At 59.8% G+C, this 24,099-nt stretch overlaps 1 protein-coding gene and 1 long non-coding RNA gene across 2 annotated transcripts in view; one reads left to right on the top strand and one right to left on the bottom strand.

Moving 5' to 3' along the window:
- Positions 1-730: 730 nt before the first annotated feature.
- On the bottom strand, positions 731-22,468 carry CRB2 (crumbs cell polarity complex component 2). The gene is made up of 14 exons (XM_074362193.1): positions 22,383-22,468; positions 21,972-22,091; positions 15,135-15,458; positions 12,592-12,787; positions 12,357-12,496; positions 11,694-11,879; positions 11,397-11,510; positions 7,725-8,597; positions 7,129-7,637; positions 6,410-6,575; positions 4,906-5,689; positions 3,944-4,060; positions 3,169-3,286; positions 731-1,219 (listed from the first exon to the last, which is right to left on the bottom strand). Exons 2-14 carry the CDS (start codon positions 22,069-22,071, stop codon positions 995-997), a joined length of 3,852 nt encoding a protein of 1,283 aa, XP_074218294.1. The 5' UTR covers positions 22,072-22,091; positions 22,383-22,468; the 3' UTR covers positions 731-994.
- LOC141577494 (uncharacterized) overlaps positions 12,792-24,099 on the top strand; it is a 40,899-nt gene continuing 29,591 nt past the window's right edge. The window contains exons 1-2 of the long non-coding RNA XR_012506543.1: positions 12,792-12,926; positions 18,428-18,583. This is a non-coding gene — a long non-coding RNA (uncharacterized LOC141577494). The remainder of the gene's footprint in view (positions 12,927-18,427; positions 18,584-24,099) is intronic.

Genomic DNA, 24,099 nt, shown 5'->3' with positions numbered 1-24,099 from the left:
CCCTCGGGGAGGCCCCTTCCCTCGAGCGCCCCTCTCCCTTCCCAACACCTAGCAGGATGACCCGGCAGCCCCTCACAGCAGAATGACTTTAACGACCTCCAGAGTCCATCCCCGTTGTCGTCCACGCAGATCCTCACGCCAGCCCTGTGAGGTAGGTGGGGGCTCTTTCCCCATCTATACAGGCAGGTCCAGAGGAGGAAGGCTGCACGGGCCCAGACACCCGCATGGCTCCTGTCAGTCTGTGTTCCAGCACAGGGTGGACATAGATCTGCCTGCAAGAGCATTTGCTCTGGGAGCCAGGAGCCCATGCAGACTCTGGCTAATGCCCCTTCCCTCTCCTACCCCTGCCCCCGCCCCCATTTCACCTGCCTCAGGATGGGGGCAGCCTCTGGAGGTGGGAGAGGCTGTGGGAGCTGGGGCTTTGGTCCTCAGGCAAGCTGTGGCCCGGCCTCTGGGAGAACACAGGGCTCTGGGCTGCCCCTGCCCCAAGGCTGGGACAGTTGTCCCCACAGCCCAGCTGCCCCTCTGTGGGGCCACCTGCACCCACTACACTGTCACATGCACACACAACAAAGACGTGGACATGCCCATGAGCACCGTCTGTAACACTCACACTGGTATCTGCAGATTGACAGTCCCAGGTATGTGCGCGCGTGTGCACACGGCTGAACACATCATGTGTACCCATGGGTGCCCCTCCCTGCAGAGCCATGTGCCTGCCAAGGCCAGACCTGGGAGATGGAGAATGTCCACAACCTCGCCAGGCCCCTCTCTACTTCCCTGAGTGCGCCCCTTCCCCTCAGTCCACGATGGGGCAGAGGCAGGGGCTCCCAGCAAAGGGGACACTTCCCCAGCAGGTCTCCTGGGCCCTGCAGCAGCTCCCCAGGGCCCGGAAGAGGCAAGCCATCTCTCTGCAGGCCCCCAGAAGCAGCTTCCTTGGGTCTCCAGGTAGAACTGAGGACCTCACGGGTGCTGGAGCCGCAGACAGGTGGGCCTAGATGAGTCTCTCCTCAGGTGGCACCTTGAGGACACTGTCCATCTCCAGCCGGGCTCCAGCCACCTCCTGCTGGCTCGGGCTGTAGGTGCCCTCTGACTGGCGGCGCTTTCTGGCTGCCAAGATCCCTGAGAGGAGGCCCAAGAGGAGGAGGAGGAGGCAGGCACAGGCAGCAGGCACTGCCACCTCCAGCAGCGGGAACGGCAGTGGCAGTGGCAGCCCCTTCTGCAAGAGATACAGTAAGACACCTAAGGTCATGAAGGCACGGAGACCCCCACGCCCTTCAGCAGAGAGGAGAAAAGGAGGCACAAGGACTTGCTCAGAGAAAGGCATTGCTGGACGCAGGCTTCCCCGGGAGGTAGTGAGGGACCTGGCACCAAGGGTATGCAAGCAAGTGCCAGGGAGCCACCTATCAGAGCGCTGCAAGGGGGTTCCTGTACTACAAAGGGGTCCTGGCTAGGAGGAGAGAAAACACGTTTACTGAACGCCTGGAACGAGCTCAGCACCTTGTTGGGATTTCATGGAAACATTACAACGATCTGATGAAGCAGGAGTGGGGATACTCCCCTTCTCCCATGAGAACAGGGATCTTTGGTTTATTTGGTTCACTCATGGATCCCAAAATGCAGAGCAGAGCCCTGCACAGTAGGCCCTCGATAAATATTAGGTGAGAAAATTGAGACTTTGCCCAGATTCCCACAGACACATGACTAGTGAGTATCGAGCCAGGACTGGCACTTCCCCCATCCACCCCCAAGGCCATGCCATGCCCATGCCAAGCTCACACCACCATCCTTCAGTCTTGAATTCCAGCCAAAGGCCCTTCCTTCACCTGGCCAAGGTGAGCCTCAGTGCCCAGCCCCGCCACCCCACCTCCCTGCACGGCCTCCCCCTCCCCACAATACACTCATCCAATCTGAGATGCTGGGCCTTGATATCTCCCCATCCCGAAGGGCAGTCTGGTTTTTTTAGGTGTCTGTAGAGACCATGCTCAACCCCAAAGTGGGAGGTATCTCAGGCAGTAGCAGGAGAGGCTCCCCCAGCCAGGGGGCCAGTGCCAGGCATGAGCTGGGGCTGACAGCAAGCTCAGAATCCACCAGGGTCGGCCCCTACCCCCAAAAGACTCAGACCAGACTCTGGGGGACCCAGGAAGCCTCTCTGTCTCATCACAGATGCCTGGGATGCCTCCATCAACGATTCTACCTACCCAAACTCTGAAGCCCCAGAACCATAGATTCCCAGGAGTCCAGCCCCAGGGTCTCGGACTCACAGCCCTCCCTCCATCCCATGACAGCTCTCAGCCCACTGTGACCTGGGCCCCAAGTCTCAGCCTCCAGCCCTGAGGAAGGTGCCCAAGACTGCAGAGAAAAGTTCATCCCAGCCCTGACTAGCCCCTCCCCAGCCTCCAGCCCTGGGTGCTTCTGGGGGAGCTATAAAGCCATTTCCTCCCTGGGAAGAGGGAGGGTGGAGAGCCAGGGGCTGTAAAGCTCAACTTGAAAGGAAACATTCCCCAGAAGCAGAGGGGATTTTTGGGTTTATGACCTGGGCTGTCAGAACCCTGTGGAGATCAAGGCTCCTCCCCAGGCATCCCCCCTGCCAGTGCCCACTCCTGGCTAACTTCTGGCTGGCCCTGCAGAGTCTGCTCCACCTCTTGGTGGGGAGGGGGGCCAGAGGAGGTTCAAGCTCAAGCTGCCTGCCAGCCCCCATCTATCTGGGCCCCTCCTCAGCTTAGCGTCCCTAGGGTCAGGGGCTGCCTTTACAGCAGCCCAGCCTTCTCTGGCTCAGAATCCTGGGCTCCCCAGATCTTCCTACTCTAGAATCCTGGCTCAAAAACCGCTGGAGATTACAGGCTCTTATATTCACCTACCCAAATCCCAGAATTCCAAGGCCCCGTGGGCCCTGAGTCTTGGTCCCAGATCAGACTTGGTTGAGCCCAATTATTTCACTGCCAGTCTGCAGAGGGATGGTGGGGACCCCCAGGCTCTCCCTAGAGTGAAAATACCTCCTTTGTGGGGGACGTGGGCGAAACCTGAGTCTCCTTTCTCTGCTCCTCCCCAACCCACGACAGGGTTGGTTCAGGAACAGTTCCACAGATGCTGTACACACACCCGGCCTCCAACACCATCTCACTCAAGTCCAAAACAGGGCACCTGCCCCCTCCTGGCATCACTCACCACCACTTCGCAGAACTGGCCTGAGAACCTCGCACTGCAGACACATTCATATACCCCACCAGCTGCCCGGCAGGTGCCCCCATTCAAGCAAGGGTTGGCTTCACAGGGGATCTGACACCTGGAAGACAGGGAGGATGGTGGGACTCAGAAAGCTGCTCCTTCCTGTGCTGCCTCTGTTCCCCCAGCTCCTTTACCTCCTCAAACCCTCCCCCACCCCACCCCTACCCCCACAGGCATCAAAGGTCATTCATCCACTGTCCCCAGCACTGTCCCTGCCTGGCTGGGCCCTGCCAGGTGATTGAAGTTGAATGTGACTTCCATCACCCACTACGTGCCTTCACCCCAGCATTCATGATTGAGAATGACTTGCACTCCAACAGAAAGAAACAAAGGGGAGCCTGTGTAAAGGAAGCCCCCTGCAGATGCTGACTCCATCTGTGCAGAGTGGGCCCAGAACCTGCATTTCTGCAGTCTCCTCGGGGGTTCCTGATGCAGGTGGGCTGAGCATGGGGCTCTAAGAAACACCACCAGGCAACTACTTCCCAGGAGGTGCCCGCAGGACACAAGGAAAGAGCTGAAGTGACAGAGGTGGACTGCCTGGCACTGTGACAACAGTGAGGCTGAGAAGGTGAGCAAGGATCCACACCTCCCGTCACCTGCCCTGGCGGGAGGGGATCCAGAGGCCCACTCTTCCCAGCTCTCCACACTCACCAGCCCACCTCCTAGGTCCCTGGATCCCAGGCCCACTTCCCAGGCCCCTGGACCCCAGGCCCACCTCCGGCCAGCAAAGCTCTCCTGGCAGCTGCAGTTGGCACCCTGGGGCCCACCCTCGCATGGGCCACCACTGAGGCAGGTGATATTAAGGCTGCATTCCTCTGGTGGGACAGGCAACCTGAGGAGAAAGCACAGAGCACCCCTAGGACCTGGCCCACCCCCACGCTCTGTGTGACAACCGGCAACCTCAGCCTCTGCACTGTCATCCAAGGAATTCAGGGCCACCTCCTAGAGACCCTGCTGTCAGTCATGGAAGTGGTGTCTGAGGTGGAAGGGGTGGGGCCAGGGCCACCACTCTGCTGCTCCAGCCCCACCCCCAACAAGGTGTACACTAGGCCCCGGCTGAAACCTCCCCAGGCTCAGAGTTCTCTGAGGAGCTAGTGAAATGTAAGGACTCTCCTGGGGCAAGAGCATGTGCCTAGACATAAAGCTTGGGCCTGACATTCTTTGGGGGAGAGGGGGAGTCCAAACTCTGCCAGTCAGCCCACCATAAGCCTGGCTCCAAAGGAGGGGTAAGTCGTAGCCAGACTCAACAAGGGAAGCGGCCAAGACTCGGCCATCTCACTCTGCCCCTGACGCCCGGGACTGAGTGGGGTGAGCATCAGTGGTGGGCAGCTCGGCAGGAAAGCCTCTAGGTTTTCTTCCAACACTAGCTCTGGGTTCCCCAACCCCACACCCACCCGCAGACGACAGCGTGTTTATCTCAAAGTCAAATTTGCCCAGGTGTCCTGTATTTTATCTGGCAACTCTAGGGGACTGTTGTTTCCAAGTCACAGATAAGAGCTTGGTGGCTCAGAGAAGGGACATGGCTGGCTCAAGGAACCAAGGCATCCGCAGCCAGGCTCCTGAACAAGTCTGCCCCACCTACCGTCCCCAGGGGCCTCCCCCTCCTGTCCCCACCCCTGTCCCGGAACCCACCCCCCACCCCCGCCCTCGAGCCTCCCAGACCCAGGCGCGGCGCACCTGCAGCGCGAGTCCTCGAAGCCAGGCGGGCAGCGACACTCGAAGCGGCCGTCGGGGTGTGGGTGGCAGCGGCCGCCGGCGCAGGGCGCCGAGCGACAGGGGTCGACACGGGCCTCGCAGCGGGGGCCCTCCCAGTCCGGGCCGCAGGCGCAGGCGAAGGCGTCGAAGAGGTCGCGGCAGGCGCCGCCGTGTAGACAGGGCGAGGGGACACACACGGGAGCGCCGTGGCAGCCAAGGAGCGGGGCCGGCGCCCCGGGCCAGGCCGAGAAGGGCTCCCGGGAGCCGGGGGCCGCGCTGGGCCGCGGGCGCGCCAGGGGCAGCGGGAGGCCGCCGAGGGCCACGCGGCCCAGGCAGCCAGTGAAGTTCTCGGCCAGCAGAATGCGCGCGGCGCCGGGGCCGCGCAGGAAGTCCAGGTCGCCGGCCAGGCCGCGCAGCGCCACGGGCGTCGCCGCGCCGTCCAGCCACAGCAGCCAGCGCGACGCGGCGGCCGCCGGGCGCTCCATGGCCAGGCGCACGCGGTGCCAGGTGCCGTCGGCCACGCGCGGCCCGGGCGCCGGCAGCATAGCGCCGGGCAGGCCGGGGCCGCTACGCACGCCTGCCGCCAGCGAGCCATTGCGCACGGCCAGCCAGACGGCCGCCGGAGCGCCCGCGGTGGCGCGCAGCAGCCCGGCGTCGGGGTCGCGCGTGCGGAAAGCCAACGAGAGACCACTGAGCGCGCGCCCGGAGGCGTTGTGCCCGCTGAATTCGGCTGGGGGACCCTCGCGGAACGTAGCCTCGGCCACACCTGCGGGGAAGGGGAGCGTCGGTGGACGGCTGTCGGCACCCACACCCAGCCCAAGCACTGGGATGACGGCGTCTGCCGCCCCCACCCTCCCGCCATCTCGAGAAGGGGGCGGGGGCACATACACCTACCTATCATCTAATCCCAGGAACTGTTGCCCCACCTCATAACTCCCTACCTTCAGAGAATCAGCTGCAGGCTGGGGAGACCTACCCTATCATACTGCACCCAACCTGCCCTCCAGGTCACAGATCGGGCAATAATAACCCCTAGAAAAATCTGCCCCCTTCCCTCCTCGTTGAAGTTGCTGTGTCATCACTGAGGCTCACTCTTCACTGCAGTCATCTTGTTAAAATGCTAATCACGGCCTTCTCCTGGTGGCCCTCCCATGGCTCCCCACTGTCCCTGATAGTCTCAAGCTGCCTGGCCTAGCATTCAAGACCCCTAGCAAACCTGCACTTGTATTTTAGTTCTTATAAACCTCAGAGCCTTTGCATATGTTTTGCCCCTTTTCCTGAAATGTCCTTCCCTATACCAGGTAGAGTCTTATTTGGCTTTGAAAACCTAGCAGGTGCTCGAAGATCCTCCTCCAGGAAGCCTGTCCTGGGCTAGGGCTGCTGGCATCCTGGTCCACTGTCTCTGAGCCCTGAGAGTAGGAGTGGGGTCTAACCCAGCTTAGATGTCCAGCACCCAGCATGTGGGCTGCCCAGGGCATGTACTCACAGACAAAGCCATCAGGGACCTCCTCACAGGTGGCAGGTGGGAGACAGGGCCGGCCAGGACACCACAGCTGCTGGCCACACGTAGGCCCTGTGAAGTTGGCAGGGCAGGTGCAGTGGAAGTCATTCCAGGTGACAAGGCAAGTCCCACCATTGAGACAAGGATCAGGCTGCAGGAGAATCAGGGGAGGGACTGGCTCAGGCCTGGGGCTAACATCGCCCCGCCATAACCATCCCTGAAGTGGTTCTTCATTGAGCACCTACTACAGATACATTACCTCCTCACAAACAAATAGAAAAGGTACCAGCATCCCCATTTTAAAGATGAAGAAACTGAGGCTTAGGAGAAACCACTTGTCTAAGTCACCTAGCCAGTAAATAGAGGAGCCAGAGTTCACACCCAAGCTATTCCAATTCCAGGGCTGGTGCTCTGTTCATGAACCTGGGTGTCTGTCCCCCAAGCAACTCCTATAGAAAAGCTTGGGTCAGGATGTCTTCTCTCAGACAAAGACTGAGAGGGGAGGTGTGGGGACTACCAGAGGGCAGGAACAGCTGGCCAGAGAGGAGATGAATGTGAACCCTACTCTGTCTCTCTCCAGCACTGGACCTTGGGCAGGTGCTTCACCTCCTGGTGCTGACCAGACCAGTAGAAGGATATGCTAATGCCCAGTGACATAGGGTGAATCCTGGAAAAAGGACCCACTCCCTTCCTCTGGCACTCACACTGCACATGTCCTCGGAGACACAGCCCATGGTGAGGTTCCAGGACTGCCTGCTGCCCAGCCCACTGGGCTGGCTTGAGTTCCCCAGCAGCGGCCGAAAGAAGGGGAGGTGGAGGCCGTTGAGTCTCAGGTCCTGGATGCAGCCTCGGAAGGGCCCACCCCAGGGCTGGGCATCGGCTGGGAGGAGCCTCCCACCCACTAGCACCTGCTGCCCCAAGCCCTGCAGCTGGTCAGTCCCGAAGCTGAGCGTCACCAGGTGGCGGAGGCCGTCATCCCAGCGTCCAGGGAGCACCAGAGCAGGACCATCCAGCACCTCAGCCCGGATCTGGCCCTCGCTCAGGAACACTGTCAGGCCAGCTGCTGAGTCGTTGGCAAGTTGGAGCAAAAGGCCGGCAGGTTCCCGAGTGCGGAGGAGGAAGGACACGGTGAGGTTGGGGCCTGGCGGCTCATCAAGCAAGAAAGAGGCTGAGCTCAGGGTGCCCCCCAAGCCAAATGTGGCAGCAGGAACCTCTGCAGGGAGAAAGGGTGCCAGGCATAAGGCCTGCGGGCTGGGGGAAGGTAGCCCCTGCCCTGGGGCCCACCTGGCTCGTTCCTCACCATCAGCGCATGTGGGACCACTATAGGGCCGGGGGCAGTCACAGTGGAAGTGCGTCCACAAGTCCACGCATACTCCTCCGTGGGCACAGGGCAGAGGCTGACACTGCTCCCGGCGCCCGCAGCCCAGGAGGACGTTCTCGCCGAGATCCTCAGGCAGCAGGAGGTGCCCATCCACGTGCACGTCCTGGAGGCAGCCTGCAAAGGCCGCACCACCCAGCTGGCTGGAGCAGAACCCAGCAGGCGTCGGGCCCGGGAATGCCGTAGGAGGCAGGGCCACAGGACTGGAGGCCACACAGAGGTGGGCAGGGCAGCCCTCGTGCCAGAGCCGCAGCTCCAGGACCCCAAGGCGGAGCATCACCTCCACTCGGTGCCAGTGGCCATCATTTAGCGGCAGGTCCAGCAGCCTCAGGACGAGCACATTGTTGCCGTGGCTCCAGAGTGTGGCATGAAGCGTGGCCCCCACCAGTGCCAGCTCCAAGCTGTCCCGACTGTCAGAGCGAGTGGCCAAGACACCAGCAGGTATTGTGGTACGAAACCTCAATGCCAGACCCAGGGAGCCACCAGCTGGCACTGAAGCCTGCACAGGGTTCCCAGCCACCACAGAGAAGGTGGTATTCTGGCCACAAAAAGGTCCATGGGTACCAGGTGGGCAGCGGCAGACGTAACTGTGGACCCCTGACTCAAAGGTGGGGATGCAGGTGGCAGCCAGTGGGCAAGTGTGGCCCTGACAGCCAGAGAGCTGCACAGAGCAGTCATGCCCACCCCAGGCCTCTGGGCACCAGCAGATGTAGCCCCCCACCGTGTCTTCACAGGTCCCACCATGGAGGCAGGGCTCCGACAGGCATTCGTCCACTTCTTCCTGACATGTCAGGCCTTCAGGAGAGAGCAGCCCAAGTGTCAGCACCCAAGGCCAGAACCACAGTCTGGACCCAGAGCCTACCTGCCTCTGAGGACAGGGATCTCGGTAGCTATCAACCAAACCTGTTCCCAATTCACAAAGGATTTCTCACGGTCCCCTGAAGTCCCTGGAGGCTGGAATCCCAGATACTCCTTTCTTTAGTGTATCTGGTGAGCCTCCAGGCCCAGTGGATACAATCCCCAAGACACTCTCCAATCCCCCTTTCCTCCCACCTCACCTTTCCTGCCTCACCAGCTTTCTGAGCCACACAGAAACTGTCCCCTGGTTTGCCAGCCTTTAGAAACCCCTCCAACATCCATTCTACCAGTAGCCATATTTCTAAAGCATCACCTAGCCAGGTTTCTCTGCTGCTAAAGGTCCAATCACTCACCCTGGCATTCGAGATCCCTCACAGCCTAGGTCCTACCAGGGGTTCAAATTTCAACTCTGCTCCCTACAAACCTTGAACTGCCTGTTCCTCCAAGCATTTCCTGGAAAGTCCTGCCTATGGGGCTTTGCTCACACTGCTTGGAATGCCTTGCTTACCTTGCCTTTCAAACTTCTACTCATCCTGCAAAGCCCAAATTCAAACAGCCAGTCCCCCAGGAGGCTTTCTCTGACTCCCAACTCCAAGCTACTATGTCACTCCCAACTCCGTGCCCACTCCCAGGCACAGCTCCTCAGAACACTGTACTGAAAGTATCTGTTCTCTCAGCTGAGATTCCTCCAGGAGCCTGGGTATGCCCTTGGTGCCCAGCCACGGACCTGGCATGGCCTTTGTAGATCAAGTGATGAAATGGAGGGAGTGGGGGTGGGTGTATGCATCTGTGGCACTCGAGTAGCCCCTCGCTCTAGCCCCCCGTTCCTCTGCCCTAGGACCCCCACACTGGCTGTGAAAGGACCACCTCCCCCTCCCCCCAGGAGCTCCCATGCCAGGTGCTCTGGCCCCAGCTTGGGTCAAGAGGCCACAGCCCAACCCCAGCTCAGCCAGAGCCTCCACAAAACCACCAAGGACAGCCCTGCCCCAGACCCCAGCCAGAGGAACCTGAGCCCAGAGAAGCCACCAGGATTTGAATCCTGGCCCTGGTCAGCCCACAAACACCACAGCCTCCTCCTGGGGACAGCCAGCCCCACCTGCCCTTGCCTGAAGCCTCAGCCCTGCATACCTGCCAGGAGCCACAACACCCCCAGGAAGGTCCACAGAGCCCGCAGCCCCATTGCATTTCCCCACAGATGGGCTGAGAGTGGCCGGCAGGTACTGAGGCTGGGGAGAACAGCTCCCTGCCAGGCCCAGCCGCCTCCTTCGGAGCCAGCTCAGGAATGCCAGGCACTGGCCTCCCCCACACCCAGCACAACCCAAAGGGAGGATGGGGTGGACAGTGGCCAGGAGCCCAGCCCCACAGCCAGGGCTCCCCATCCCGTCCCTGACCTCAGAGGTCTGACCTCCCTGTCACCCAGCAGCTGAGCTCAGCTTGGAGAGGAGCTGGGCTCCCGCTGACATGGGTGAGCCCGTGTTGGGGGGGGGGTGACCCTCCCTCTCTAGAGCCTCTGTCACTTCATCTGTAAGATGGGGGTTTAGAACCCCATCCCTCAGGCCATGGTGAGGAGGAAAGCAATGCAAGAACATTCTTCAGAGGCAGGGCCTGCTGTGGTGGGCACACTGTGTGCCTGGCACCCACGATGCCACCGCTTCTGGGGCAGGACTCAGGGAAACTCAGCCCATGGGGGCAGCAGATGGACTCCCAGGGTGCCCAGGGCTGTTGGCCACCCAGGAGTGGGATGCTGAGCCTCAGCATCTCTGGGCAGGTGAGGGTGGAAAGGACAGTGGCGACCACCACCTCCTTCCCCTGGGCAGAGGAGCCTGTGCCCAGGACCTGTGCCAGGGGGAGGAGGCCGCCTGCCCGAGCAGGAATGTGGGCGGGTGTGGGGGAAGTGACACAGGCATTCCAGAGGGGGCAGGGACACTCAGTGAGTGTGTGAGGAGTTCCTCGGGCTCATCAATGTCCTGTGGGGAAGGATGCCTGGGTGTCTGTGCATCTGCTGGACCCAAGGCACAAAGAGGCTTTCTGCACACCCACTGCCTGCCTAACAGGCCCCAGCTCCCCGGAGGTCAAGCTCATCCTTCTCCAGACACTGCCTCCCACTTTCCCTGATGCCCCCCACCACACAAAAACAGCTTTTACCTCCACTGTCCGGGCCCAGCTGCCCAGTCCTCCCTGCCGGCCCCTTACCCTCCGCCCAGCCCTTCCATGTCAGGTGTCTAGGGCCCTCTTTGCCCGTCACTCCACACTTTCTCCTGGACAGCCTTGGCTGCCCATGACCCTGATTGCCAGGATTACACTCCTGACCCCCAATCTCAGGCCCCTCTCCTGGGCCACTGATCTGGAATCACCAGTCCCCACACAGGCTCCTCCTTGTGGGCGCTCCACGGACACTCAGACTCAGTATGGACAAGGCTGAACTCACCATCCTCCACTCAACCTCGCTAGTCCAGAAACCCATTCGGCATCCCTGACACCTCCCACTCACACCTGGAATAACACTCAGGACCTACAGAGTGTCCCTCGTAAATATTTCTCAGCCTCCATTCCAAGATATTTGCTCTCCACTCCCACCTCAGCCCTCTCACCTGTTACCTGGCCACCACACCCACCTCCTCCCTGATGTCCTTGTTCCTCATTGGCCCAGCCTCCACATAGCCAGGAGGAACCTTCTCACCCCAGGCCCACCAACTCTGACCTTGCCCTGCCCCAGTGCCCACCCCACCCAGGCACCTGCATAGCCCTCCGGACAGTGGCACTGGAAGCCATTGGGCAGGTCCTGGCAGAGGCCTCCACTGAAGCATGGCCGTGAGGCACACTCGTCCACGTCCACGCCGCAGTCGTTCCCTGCAAGAAGCCCAGCTGTGGTTCCCACCTGCTCCCTCAGAGCCAGACTGGAACTGGAAGGGCCTATTTTACAGGTAGGGAGACTGAGGTCCGGAGAGAGGTGCTTGAACCCAGCCGCAGTATCTCTCCCTCGCATCTGGACACTACAGACCTGCTTCCCTGGAAGGGGGTGAGGAGGCTTACCCTCAAAGCCCGGAGGGCAGCGGCACAGGAAGCCAGCAGCATGGCGGAAGCTGAAGGCACCTGGAAAGGTGGCCTGAATGCCCCCGTAGAGGGTGGGGTCGGAGCGCTGCAGGCACTGGCCCCCGTTCTGGCAGGGGCCCGCTGCACACTCGTCCTCATCCACCTCGCACCGCTCACCGCTGTAGCCTGCGGGCACACGCACGTGGGCATCGGGTCACATGGGGTCACTGAGCAGCACTCCTCGCCCCTCTAAGGCCAGCCCAGGGCCAGGCTGGGACAACAGAGCAGAATATGGTCAAGGATATTCTGAGGGAGGGACACGCTGAGGCGGGTAGGAATGACCCAGGCAGCCTTCAACAACATCATGTTACTATTATTACTAGTATTACCGGGCGCTTCGCACGTGCAGGGCCCTGTGCCAAGTTGCACCTTTACTCTCCTCACAACAAACAGCACGCGAGCAGGTGCTGTGATTAGCCCTATTTTGCAGATCAGGAAACCGAGGTCGTATGTACACACTTCGCTTACTTCACGGACCTTGCGAGCGCACAGGCGCACAACGCCCCGCCCCACCCACTCGTCGCCCCAGGCCCGCCGGGTCAGCCGGCGCCCCCGCACCGGGGAGCGCGCATGCGCCTCGCGCATGCGCACGGGTACACACACCTGGCCAGCAGAGGCAGCGGAAGCTCCCGAGGCCCTCGAGGCAGGACGCGTTGTGCGCGCAAGGCGCTGACGCGCACTCCAGCACCTCCTGCTCGCAACGCGCACCCTCATAGCCCGTATCCGCGCAGTCGCACCGGAACCTGAAGGAAGGCTGGAGTTGAGCGCGCGTCCGACCCTCCAGCACCCAGCTGTCGCCTCGCGAAACCCCGCCTGAGGGCACCGGCCGCCCGCTTACCCGTTGACCAGGTCGTGGCACACGCCCCCGTGCGCGCACGGCTGGCTGTGGCACTCGTCCAGGTCCAGCTGGCAGCGGGCGCCCCCGTAGCCCGGCGCGCACACGCAGCGGTAGGAGCCCACGCCGTCCAGGCACGAGCCTCCGTGCTGGCAGGGCGCCGAGGCGCACTCGTCCACCTCCGCCTCGCAGGTCACGCCTGGATAGGGCCCGAGACAGACAGACAGATGGACGCCCAGAGAGCGCGAAAGAGGCCAAGCCAAGCTGACCCGACACCTGCTCCAGCAGTGGAGCGTCAGGATCCAGAGACAATCCGTTGGACTGTTCATCAAGAGCAGGTGTTTCTTGCGCCAGCAATCGCAATGGGGTGGAAACAACACGCACATCCCAGCACCCGTGAGCTCACGGCAGTCTAGTTCAGGAGACGGGGATTAGGTCATTACTACATAAATGAGGACTGAGTTTTAATGTTAATTAGCTCAACAATGGAAACGTGCTGGATTGTGTGAAAGCAAGAGCCAGGGTCTTGGCCTGGGGAATTGGGAGTTAGGAAAGGCTCCTTGGAAGAAGAGCCTTTTAAAGGATGAGGGAGCATTCGCTCGACTAGATAGGGGGCTGTGCAAGCAGTTTTATTCCAGAGACACTACTGGTCAAGACCTGCTTGGGGCAGGGGCATGATGCCCCAGGGCAGAGGCACTTGGAGGGTCAGGAGCAAAAGGGAGAGCCGAGGAGGTGGGGCAGGGGTGGGAGCTATCAGTCCTTGGGGGCTCAGTGACACGATTTGGGCTTATCCTATAAGTTTTAAAACAGTAGCTGAGTTACACCTGGTCCTCCCTATATTTCAGAAGGCTCGCTCTACTGAGTCTTTGCAGAGGATGTAAGGAGGGACCCTAGGGAGGAGGGATGTACCCCGGTGAGAGATGCTGGAGCAGGGTACCCAACTCCTTCAGGTTTTCCCTCCACTGTCTTGCTTTTAAAACTGAGTCCTGTGTCCTGGGAACCCCCTCAGACCTGGACAAAACCAAGACGGTTGGGAGGCCCTTTGGGGAGTGGCTGTGGAGATAGAGGGAGATAGAGGATCTCAGAGTTTGGAAATGTACTGTCTGAATTCATCGTGGAACGCACATGTCACTGTACACTCCAGTGGCCCTGCCTCTTCCCCCTAAGTAGGATTGGTCATGGGGGGCCAGGGACCCAGCTGGCTCCAGCTGGAACCTTCTCCCCTCACCGGCTCAGTGAGCACAAAACACTGCCCCCTCCTTCCTGTGACCCAGCCCTCCTCCCACCCTTTGTGCCAGGGGGAGCCAGGCCCAGGCTGCCTGGAATCCCAGCCTCCCCCGCCTGGCTCAGAACAGAAGGAGGAGGAAATGAATCACAGCAGACACTGCCCCGACTCACATCCACAACTCACCCAGAAAGCGTTACCCAAAGCGTCCAAGCACCACACATCCAGGCGCACACACATCTGCTGGCACCACACACACATTTGTTTCCCACAAATGTATTCAGCCAGCCCAGACACCCATGGATACTGGCAGACACAGGCCCTGTATGTGACCTTCACACACACAACTAGGATATCCAGACACCTGGACTCTCAAATGATGAGAAGGGCACACGGAACTCATTTCCAAGTTCATTTTCATCTATGTGTCAAGATCTGTCTTTCCACCATATGCCCCCTCTCTTGGAGCCCAGCCCCCTAGTCTGTACCCCTTACTCTGAGGTGACCTTAAAATGCCCTGTGTCCTCAGAGAGAGTCATCTGAATTCAAGATTGACTAGAACCTGGAGTTTCTGCACTGCAGGCTCCCAACTGCCCTAGACCTAGTCTCCGAGACCTGTCCCCAGTTGCGCCCTCCTTCCTGCCTTTTAGGCATTTACTCCAGGATGCTCTTGCCTTGGAGAATGAATGGGACTGGGACAGGGCCATACTCTGGAGGAGGGAACTGTCCCCCTCAGGACCAGAGAGATCCCTAGGGGTACATCTACATTACAGTTCAAGCAAGACCACCAGTCTCTCTATGCTGGAGTTGTGGGGGCTACCCACAGGGAAGGGGGTCCACTTTACAACCTGAACCATACCAGGGCTGTTCACACTTTAGAACCAGTGGCTGAGCCACCAGTATCTATGCTGCAGCCTGACAGGTCTGCACATGAGCAGATGCTAGAAATACTGTCCAGACGTGTCCTCATTACAGCCAAACCAGGCATATCTGCACTCTAGTCCCAGAGATGCCTGAGGGGTGTCTCCCCTCCCAGCACCAAACTGAACCCTAGAGGGGACTGAGATAACATTTTCCAGTGCCCATTCTGTGCCAGGCACTGTGCCAGCGCTCCCACACTCACAGTCTCATCCAGAGCTGCCAGCTTAGCCTGAGAAGCATCAATTCCACAGCAAGACCAAGAGTGTCTATACCCGAGAGCTGCCAGGGTGTTTGGGGCTGTCTCTACGCTAAGGTCAAAGTTGCATTCATGATTTAACAACTCTGAGCCACTAATGGGGTCAACGTCGCACACGCCTTCGGGGGCAGCCAAGGCCATTACCTGCATAGCCAAGGGGACAGTGGCACTCGTAGCGATCGGCTAGGTTGCGGCAGGTGGCCCCATGGAGGCAGGGCCGGGATGCACACTCATCGATGTCCAGCTCACACCGTGGGCCCTGGAATCCGGGCACGCAGTAGCAGCGGAAGCCGTTGGGATCTGGACCCTGGGGCACACACAGAGCGCCGTGGTGGCAGGGCTGGTTGGCACAGCCCCCAGGCTCCAAGGGCCCACAGGTGTAGCCACCGTGCTCCATAGCCTGGCACTCGGTCCCTGGAGCGCATGGGTCTGAGGCACAGGCACCCGGGGTCTCCGAAGGTACCGTTCCTGTAGAGAGAGGAAACTGGCTGGGCAGGGTGGGCAGGGGCTGCCAGGATAGTCCCCTCCCCACACCCAGGCCCATCCCCAGATCCCAGAGTCTGAGAGCAGCAGGCGTCCATCCATACTCTGGAAGATGGAGGGAGGGCCGGGGTCCACAAACCAGGTCCCAGCAGGCTGCATACGTCTCCACCTGGAGCTGGGAGTGATTTCAGGAGCTCCTCTGTAGCAGAGAAGTAGGACCCGGGAGGCCTGGCTCCCCGGGCAGGAGTAGTGAGCAGACACCCACTAACCCTGTGAGCTTTGTGCTCCACTGTCTCAGCGCATCCCTGCAGTGCCCATTGGAGGCAGGCACTGTCATGCCCGTTTTACAAGAGAGCAGGTCCAGGCTCAAGAGAGAAAGTGAAGATTCTTGCCGGGGGTCAGACAGCAAGTTAGTGCTGGGTCATCCTTCAGGGTCTGATCGTGCATTTCAACCCCACCTAGGGAGGGGGTCCCCAGGCTGCTGCCTCCCAGGAAGGGGCTCCTCCCACTGCTCACTCCACAGCTCCTGCTGAGGGTCTAGTAACTCCATCCCTGCGTGAAACTGGAGATGGAGGACTTCAAAGGCCTCTCTCCACACCCCTCCTCCCCTCCCCACCCTGCTGGCCTGGGAACTTCTCAGAGGATCCCTGGCCCTCACTGTATCCGCCATCAGCAAATGCAAGCGGCCAGACTGGCCAGGGTCACAGAGTACAGGGCAGGTATTGAGACCTGCTGATTGAACTAACTCCTGGCTCTGACTACGATGTCTCCACGAGGCAGAGCTCCCTCTGTGAGAGGGTCACCTCCTGATCTGGAGCCCACTTCCCTCCCTCCCTTCCTAAGAGCATGTCAGTGTCATGCCGGTGTAGGAATCTTGAAGCTTTGAAGTCAAACAGCCTTGGGTTCAAATCCCAGCTCAGCCAACTAGCTACGAGACCTTAGGCAAGTCATTTCTCCTACTGAGCCTCTGTTCCCCAGTTTGAATGGGGAATGATAACAGCACATGCCTCATAGGATGTGGAAGGATGGGAAGCCTCAGGGACAGCAGTCAAGTGCCCACTCATGGTAGGAGCTCAGTAAGTGATGGGGGAGGGGGGCCGCCTGCAAGAAGGAGGCACACCCCCCAACCTAAGAGGTGCCCCTCCCCCACCCAGGTTGTCATCCAGACACTAACCAGGCCCCAGAACAGCTTCAAGCCCTGCGCCTCCCCTCCCCCACCCGGTGAAGACCCCAAGATAAGGCTCAGCAGCCTCTCAGGCGTCATCCACATTCCACCAGGCAGGGCTATCCACTGGCCAGCCCCCACCCTTGCCAGCCAGGGCCAAGCAGGATCAGGGACAGGGAGACAGAGTTACTGACCAAGGGACCCAGGGAAAGAACCCAGCTGTTGGCCCCACCCCCCAGCTCCCAAAGCACCTGGTACAGCCCCACATGGGCTCATTCTCCCAAGATTCCCACCAGGAGGGGTGGGGGGCAAGCACCCACCCAGGGTCAGGCATGTGGCAAGGGGGGCATGAGGTCTGAAACACTGTGAGGCCAAGACAACCTTCTAGGGGGGTCCACAGACCCACTCTGCCCACAGTTCCCCTCCTCCAAGCCTGGTCCTACAGGTGAGGACATGAGGGCCTTCCAGGCAGCTTGTCTTTCTTTTCCCCACCCTGAGCCAGGGTCTGATCAGTATACAGCCCAGTTTCCCAGGACTAGATGGTCTGATGGGGTGGAAGGTGGTCTGATGAGGTGGAAGGTGGTCTGATGGGGGTGGAAAGATGGTCTGATGGAGGTGGAAAGGTGGTCTGATGGGGGTGGAAAGGTGGTCTGTTGGAGGTGGAAGATGGTCTGATGGAGTGGAAGGTGGTCTGATGAGGGTGATGGATCAGGCTCTCTTAGGAAAGGACACAGCTTTGGGCATCAGACCCGGCTAGTATCAGGGCTGCAAACAGTGCCCACCTTGGGGGTGTCATGAGGAGCCACTGAGGGGACGTGAATGAAACCCTGGCACACTGTGTTCGAGGCCCCTGGGCCCAGCACACACAGTCCAGGAGGAGCTCAGTTATCACAGCTCCCGCTGTGAAGGGCCTTTGATTTGGGTCCTGTGCCCTTCTTTTAATCCTGACAGGCCCTTCTTTTAATCCTGACACACTGTCACTCCTCATCTGTGTGACGCCAGGGACCCTACCCCAATCCGGAGCCTTGATCCCCTATTCAGAGCCCTCCACTTAGGAGCAGGCTGGGGAGACAGCGCCTGCGGGGACAGGGGAAGGTGCTTCATCACCGTGGGGGCAGGTGGGCCGTGACCCCAGGTGTTGGGGCCCCAGGAGCCAGAGTCTGGCCCCAAGAGGAAGGAGTTCCTGCAGGCAGAGCAGGAGGGAGCGGTCTGTCCCAGGATCTATGCGGTGGCACCCAAAACCCTCAGGTGAGGGCCAGCCACCTCTCCTGTGGCTCCATCTTCACATCTACCCTAGGAGGCCGGGAGTGCCTATTATTCCTTTTTCACACTTGAGGAGAGTAAGGCTCAGAGATGAGGCGATTTCACAGTCTCCAGAGGGGCTGGAATTCAGACCCAAGTCTCACTGCTCCAGAGCCTCCATGCCAGGGATGGGGGTCGGGGCGTGGTTCCAGAATCACCCCCAGGACCTGTATTAAAAATATGGATTCCTGCCCCCATTCCAGGCCCAGAGATCTAGAACCGTTGGGCCTGGGGCCCAGAATCTGCATTGCAATGTGATCTCTCAGGATTCCTGTGCACGTTGAGACTGGGGACTAGTGCAGACCCTGGGCTCTCTGTCTCCCAGGAATGAGCCCAGAAGGCCAGGCTAGCCCAGGGCTGAAGGCAGGAGAGGTGAGGATGGTGGGAAGGAGGAGGGGCCCTTCGGGCCAGGCTAGAGGGGCGTGGCCTGTTGCCGGGGTGATGAGGGGCCTGTGCTTATCTTTGCAAATCCCTTCTGACCCCTCAGGCTGCCTGGGACGACCTGGCAGGGGAAGGATTAGCCGACATCTGCCCCTCCCCTTGGACCTGCTGCCCTGCCCCAGGAAGGCCCGGAACCCACCTCTGGGAAGGGAATCTTCTTGATGGAAAGGACAAGATTCTAAAAACAGCAACCATTTAGTGAGTGAGTACTGTGTGCTCCGGGCTGTGCTGCACATCTTGTGTCTTTTTTTTAATCACATTATTGCATTTGATTCAAACTGGAAAAGGTGGGTGCCGTTAAGAAAACTAAGCGTTTTCTAACTCAGAGAGGTTGATAAACTTGCCTAGGGTCATCCCTCAAAAAGCTATGAAGCAGATCGTTTCCAGACTTAAGAGAAGTCCACACCTCCCAGTGCATGTGAAATTCCCACTCTGCAAACTCTAACTGGCCAGCCACGTATCGTCATTTTAGGGCATTCCAGCCCCGCCTCACCCAGGCACTGAAAGGGTCTCTGACTGCTTGTCCGAGAGTGGAGGTTCCAGTATCGGCCCGGACAGAACGGGCAGTCCTCCCTGTCTACCCAGAACCCAGACGCTTGCGATCCCACGGGGACTCAGGCCTCAGGCCTCGCTCGGTGCTTAGGAAATCCTACTTTACATGCATTTATAACGGGCCTCGTGATGACTGCCAGTGCCTGATGGGGAGTGTTTACTGAGGACGGGTTTTGTGATGCTTCTCATCCTGACAAGGCAAAAAAGAGAAAATGTCCAGGAAGCCACCCCAGATCTCATAAGCTGGGCCTCTGGTAGAGGGAGAAACACTGTTCATCTGATAGCGCTGAGCCCCAGGGGTAGGACCGGACAATGGTGCGGCCACCTGAGACAGGGCCGTGGGGAAAGGGCTGAATTACTCTAACAAGGCAGGAGAGTTTGGAACAGTCTTTTACAAAAATGCGTATCACCTGAGGTTAAAGGGCATCATGTTGGTAATCACAGCAATCCCTGTCACAGGTGCGCTGCCTGCCCTTTGCTGGGCATGGGCGCGTCCCAGTGTTTCCAGACCAGGGTCTTAGAATGGCGGGGCACAGAGGCACTTCCTGGAACAGGGGTGAGACAGAGCAGGTGGGGCTCCGGGCTTGCCACCCAAACGGGCCACTTTTAACTAAACGACCAGCAGGCCTCTGGCTTCTGTCTAAAATTTCCTTTGAAACGGGGGTCTCTGTGCCAAACCGAAGTTGGAAAACCACTGCATTTTCTTGTCAAATTCTTGCAGCAGCCCTCGGAGTGAGCTGGCTTGCCCCCTTTAGACAGAGGCACAGAGAAGAGATGTGACTTTACACAGACTAGTCCCATAAGCGGCTGTGAAATCCTGGCCCAGCTGCAAGTTAGTGACCCTCTCTGGGCCTAAAGTGTAAACTGGGGGTATCGGAGTCGACCTCATGGGGCTGTTGTGAGAATTAAATTCAGTCCTGTTAGTCCAGTAGCACAGAGCCTGCCACGTAGAGGCTGATGGTATTATTTATTCGTCAACAAATCTGGACTTGGGGCAAACACTGACTCTGCAACAAGCCCCGACGTTAGGGCGCTTGTGTGTGGCTCCCCGCTCCCTGCCTCTGTCCTTCAGGCTCCCACCCAGCTCTGGCTGGAGGAGGGGCCAGACTTGGGAACTGGACTCGCTGCCCCTTTGTCAGCCTGGCTCCCTGGGTGTGCAGGGAGTGGGGAGGGGCAGGAGAGCCCGACGTGCCCCATTGTCCTCCAAGATGCTCAGCGCTCTCCTAGCAACCAGCTGGGCCTTTGTGGCAGAGCGGGCCAGGATGGAGGGGCCCCGTGCAGGGCCCGGCTGGGGTGGGCAGCAGAGCCATGGGCCCAGGGCATCCAGAACCCCCACCCCCTCTGGGATGGAGATTACTTTTCCAGTGACACAATCCCCGGCCCCGCTCTTCCTGGCAGCCAGGCCTTGGGTCCCGGCAGCCAGAAATGCTCTTTCCCACAGCGCCCCAACCCCAGCTTTCATGGATCCCTAGGGAGGGGCTCCCTGAGCAGAAATCACAGGGGGAAAGGCTCGCCCTGGGAATCCCAGCGGGGCTGCGTTGGGTGAGTGTGTCTGTCTGTGTCTGTTCTCTTCTGTAGCATCCGGCTACTTTGTGTTCACTCTGCCCAAGGGTCACTCGAATGTACATTTGAGTATAAGTGCATACACGTGTGCAGACGCCGGTCAGTACATGTAGGTGTGTGTGCACGAGTGCATGCATGGTAGGACTCCACGTGCCTGTGGACACCAGTTCACATGTTGGTGTGTGCCATGTGTGTGCCACACGAGTGTGCAGGGCTGCATGTGTATGTGGTACATGCACATGTGCGATTTGTGTGGGCGGGTGCGTTGTGCATTTGTGTGATGTGTGTGTGCACACACATGTGTGTGTACATGCATTGTAGGGTAGGGGACAGACACTAGGTCCACACACCAGGACTGCATGCCCCTTGTGCAGAGAGCAGGCCACCAACTCCTCTCAGATTTGCCTCAGGGCAAAACCCCCATCCCTCCCTGAGCCTCGGTTTCCTCCCCTGCAAAATGGGGCCCTCGTCCTCCCCAAGGTCCCTGCAGAGAGGAGACGAAGGTTTTGTGAGCCGGGCAGTGAGAGGCCGCGGAAGGCCCCAGGTAGGGTCCTGGGGGGCGTTGGCCCCGCACCCTGGGACTCTGAGGCAGAGCCCAGGCCACCCGCCTGCTCTAGACTTCCCAGTCTGGCCCCGTAGCTATAGTGACCAAGACAAAGCGTCCCCGGACCCCCCAGGAAGAATTCCAGACCTGTGTGCACACAAATACCCTTGGACAAAAGCATAAACCTCTTAGCGAACAGCGTCTGGCTTCAGGAAGCCCTTTTGGCTTGGTCTGGGAAGGACAGAGAGGGGCAGCAGTAGACACGCATGTTCCCAAGTGCCCAGCCACCCCCCCAGGGACCCCAGAGCACCCCCAGCCCCCGGTGCAGGCAGGGCTAACACACAAATAGAGGGGATACAGGCAGACTCCCAGCATCCCTGGGTCTCCTTCCCTCTTCCCCCCTCCCCAGTCCACTGGTCTGGGGTCTGCTGCCCCCACTCCATGTCCCCAGGTCAAGAGCAAAGACACAGTTCAACCCACTTGATAACTTACAGGCCAGAACTGCACAGGGATACAGCTCACCACACCCGGGGAGCCTCAGACATAACTCCCGGCTTGTGCGGGACAGCTGTCCCACCTCACAACTTAAACGCACCCACAACCTGCACCCCATAACCTGCACACAAGTCACATCAGAGCCCCCAGACTTGGGCCTCACAAGCCAGAACACCCCAGCCCCAGGAGCCCTCCCTTACAGGGTACAGCATCTCTCCCAAGACACACACAACCCACTCGTTGCCCAGACCACAGCCGGCCACCGTTCCCCCCACGAAGTCCTCCTCGACAGTACCAGCTCCAGTGGCCCACGGCAGGCACCCCTCTGCACCCCACAGTCAGTCCCGGCACCCACATGGACGGCCCCAGGGCCTGGGGTGTCTGCTTTGGGGACAGACCCAGTCCCAGGCCCCCCAAGGCTTGGGCCCCAACTCACCGGCAGGGTGGGCGAGGGCAGGGGCCCAGAGCGGCACTAGCAGCAGCAGGAGAGGGGCCGGGGGCCCCGGGTCCTGGGTCCCAGGCCTGGCCAGCGCCATGGCAGCGCCCTGCTCAGCGGCTGTGGGAACAGGCGGCCTGGCTGGCTCCACACCCCCCTCTCCCTCCAACCAGCACTAATGCTGTGGACAGAGGCCCGGCCCCGCCCTCCTCCCCTGCCCGCCTCCTCCCCCACCCCGCCCTCGCCCCCGCTCCACCTTGAGCGTGGTTCTAGAGGAGGGGTCTGACCCACCCCTCTCCCCGAGCCCCAGGGCTCCAGACCCCAGATGAAGCCTCAGGAGCCCCTGTGGGTCTGACCTTGTCTCGTGCCCACCCCTCTCTCCCTCCTGACCTGCTCCCCCCTTCCTCCCACCTCTACGTCCTGCTGCCTCAGCCTCCTCAGAGAAGTTTCTGTTCTGAGAGGCTGTTCTTCCCGCCAGATGATGCCAGCTACTCCCAAGTCCCACCCTGCTGCCCCCCTCCCCCATCTTCTCTCGGCTGGGGCCTCCCTATCCCCGCCGACCTGAGCTCCCCTTCCAGACCTCCTCTCTGCTGGAAGCCCCCGCCCCGCCCACTCAGTTTGTTCCTCTCAGCCTGCCCGTCCCAGTGCTGCCCACCTGAGAAGGAACCCCCCCACCCCCCACCAAGCCCCACATTCAACCCAACACCAGCTCCTGGAAGCTCTTCCTTCTCAATATCCCTCGGTCCCACCCCTCCTCTTTCACTCCCTTGGGCCCCACACTGCCACACACAGCTCCTCCCACCTCGGCCCTTAGGATAAGCCACCCCCTCGACTCCCTCCACCCTCACCACCCCCTCACCAGCCAAACTGAGTCTTTTCTTTTTCTCCCCTTTGGCCTGGATCGTCCACCTTTGCTGTTTACAACTCCAGAAACCTCGCTGCAATCCAAGCAGCCCATTCTACTGTACGGCAGCTCTTCTAAGCAGCAAGCTTTCCCTCTGCCCTGCTGGGAAGTCCTTCTGTTGTCTAACCTTGCAGTCTCCTGCTGCACTTGATGTTTGCTTGCTCCAGGCTGGAGACAGGAATGTTGTTTGGATGGAGGGGAGAAGTTCTTGTGTGGTAACCTGGACCCAGAAATCTGGGTCATCTCAAAGGCACTAAAACATAAAAAACAAACAAACAAATAAAAGAAAAAAACAGCCCATTCTTCACCGGCCTCAGCTCCAGTGAAAGGAAAATCCCCTTGCTGAAAGGACTTCCTGAAATGAGCAACTGGTCCATGCCAACTCATCCCTGTTTGGCTCAACTCACTGACCATGGACTCAGGCCACCTAGGCCCTTTGCTGGGCTCTGGGTGTATCCCTGACACCAGGAGGGCACAGTCTGGAGAGACAGACCAGGGTAACTGGTGGAGCTCCAGGCCGCACTAGAGGGACAGGCGATGGTCCGTGAAGTCCTGGGAAGAGAGGAGCGGCGTCACACAGGGCATGGGCAGCGGGTGGCTCTGCTGCTTCTCCTACGATGGGGAGGTACTCGGAGAGGGAACCGGAGGCCTGGGTGGACCCCTTACCCACATCCCTGTCCCATCTCCACCCTCCAGTCTTGTTCTCTCTGGAGTGGTAGTTGTTCCTTGGTTTCTGGAGGACCCCACACTCCCAAATCACCTTTAATTCCCTGCCTCTCACAGACACCAGGAATTCCCCCTTCCCACCCCCCCAAACCTCCCCTCCCCAACTCCAACCCAGACCCCCGCCCCTCCATGTGGTAGGCCCCTCTCCACTCTGTTTGGAAAAGCGCAGGCTAGCCAGCTGAATAGATCCGGGTTTGAGCCCAGCTCAATCACTGATTAGGAAGGGATCTCAGCGTGTGACTTCCTTTTCTGGGCCTCAGTTTTGTCATCTGTAAAATAGGGGTGATAATGAGCTTCAGCAGCACCTCTCTTTATTCTGCTTCTCAGAGATCCAGGCAGGGAACAGGAGGACCACGAGGTTCCCACAGGCCCATGGGTCTTTGGATACACAGACACAAACACCCACGCTTTTACAATGAGCTCCGAGGTCAGAAGGGCCCCTTTCCCAGTCCTGCCCCTCCAGCCCCGGCCCTGAAGCCGCTATGCGCCACCTTGTGG

This window comes from Camelus bactrianus, chromosome 4 (genome assembly GCF_048773025.1).
Source record: "Camelus bactrianus isolate YW-2024 breed Bactrian camel chromosome 4, ASM4877302v1, whole genome shotgun sequence".
In the NCBI taxonomy this organism is placed as follows: domain Eukaryota; kingdom Metazoa; phylum Chordata; class Mammalia; order Artiodactyla; family Camelidae; genus Camelus; species Camelus bactrianus.
The sequence above is the reverse complement of the archived record's forward strand: the minus strand, read 5'-3'. Positions and strand labels throughout refer to the sequence as shown.

What these genes read in the sequence shown, in the direction of transcription:
- CRB2 (XM_074362193.1), bottom strand. Translation starts at nt 22,071, where the DNA reads ATGGCGCTGGCCAGGCCTGGGACCCAGGACCCGGGGCCCCCGGCCCCT. An exon ending in CTGTCCCCTTGGCTATGCAG is followed by an intron (nt 12,788 to 15,134) that starts GTAATGGCCTTG and finishes GGCCCTATCCAG; the next exon opens with GCGTGACCTGCGAGGCGGAG. An exon ending in TCTCCGAGGACATGTGCAGT is followed by an intron (nt 6,576 to 7,128) that starts GTGAGTGCCAGA and finishes ATTCTCCTGCAG; the next exon opens with CCTGATCCTTGTCTCAATGG.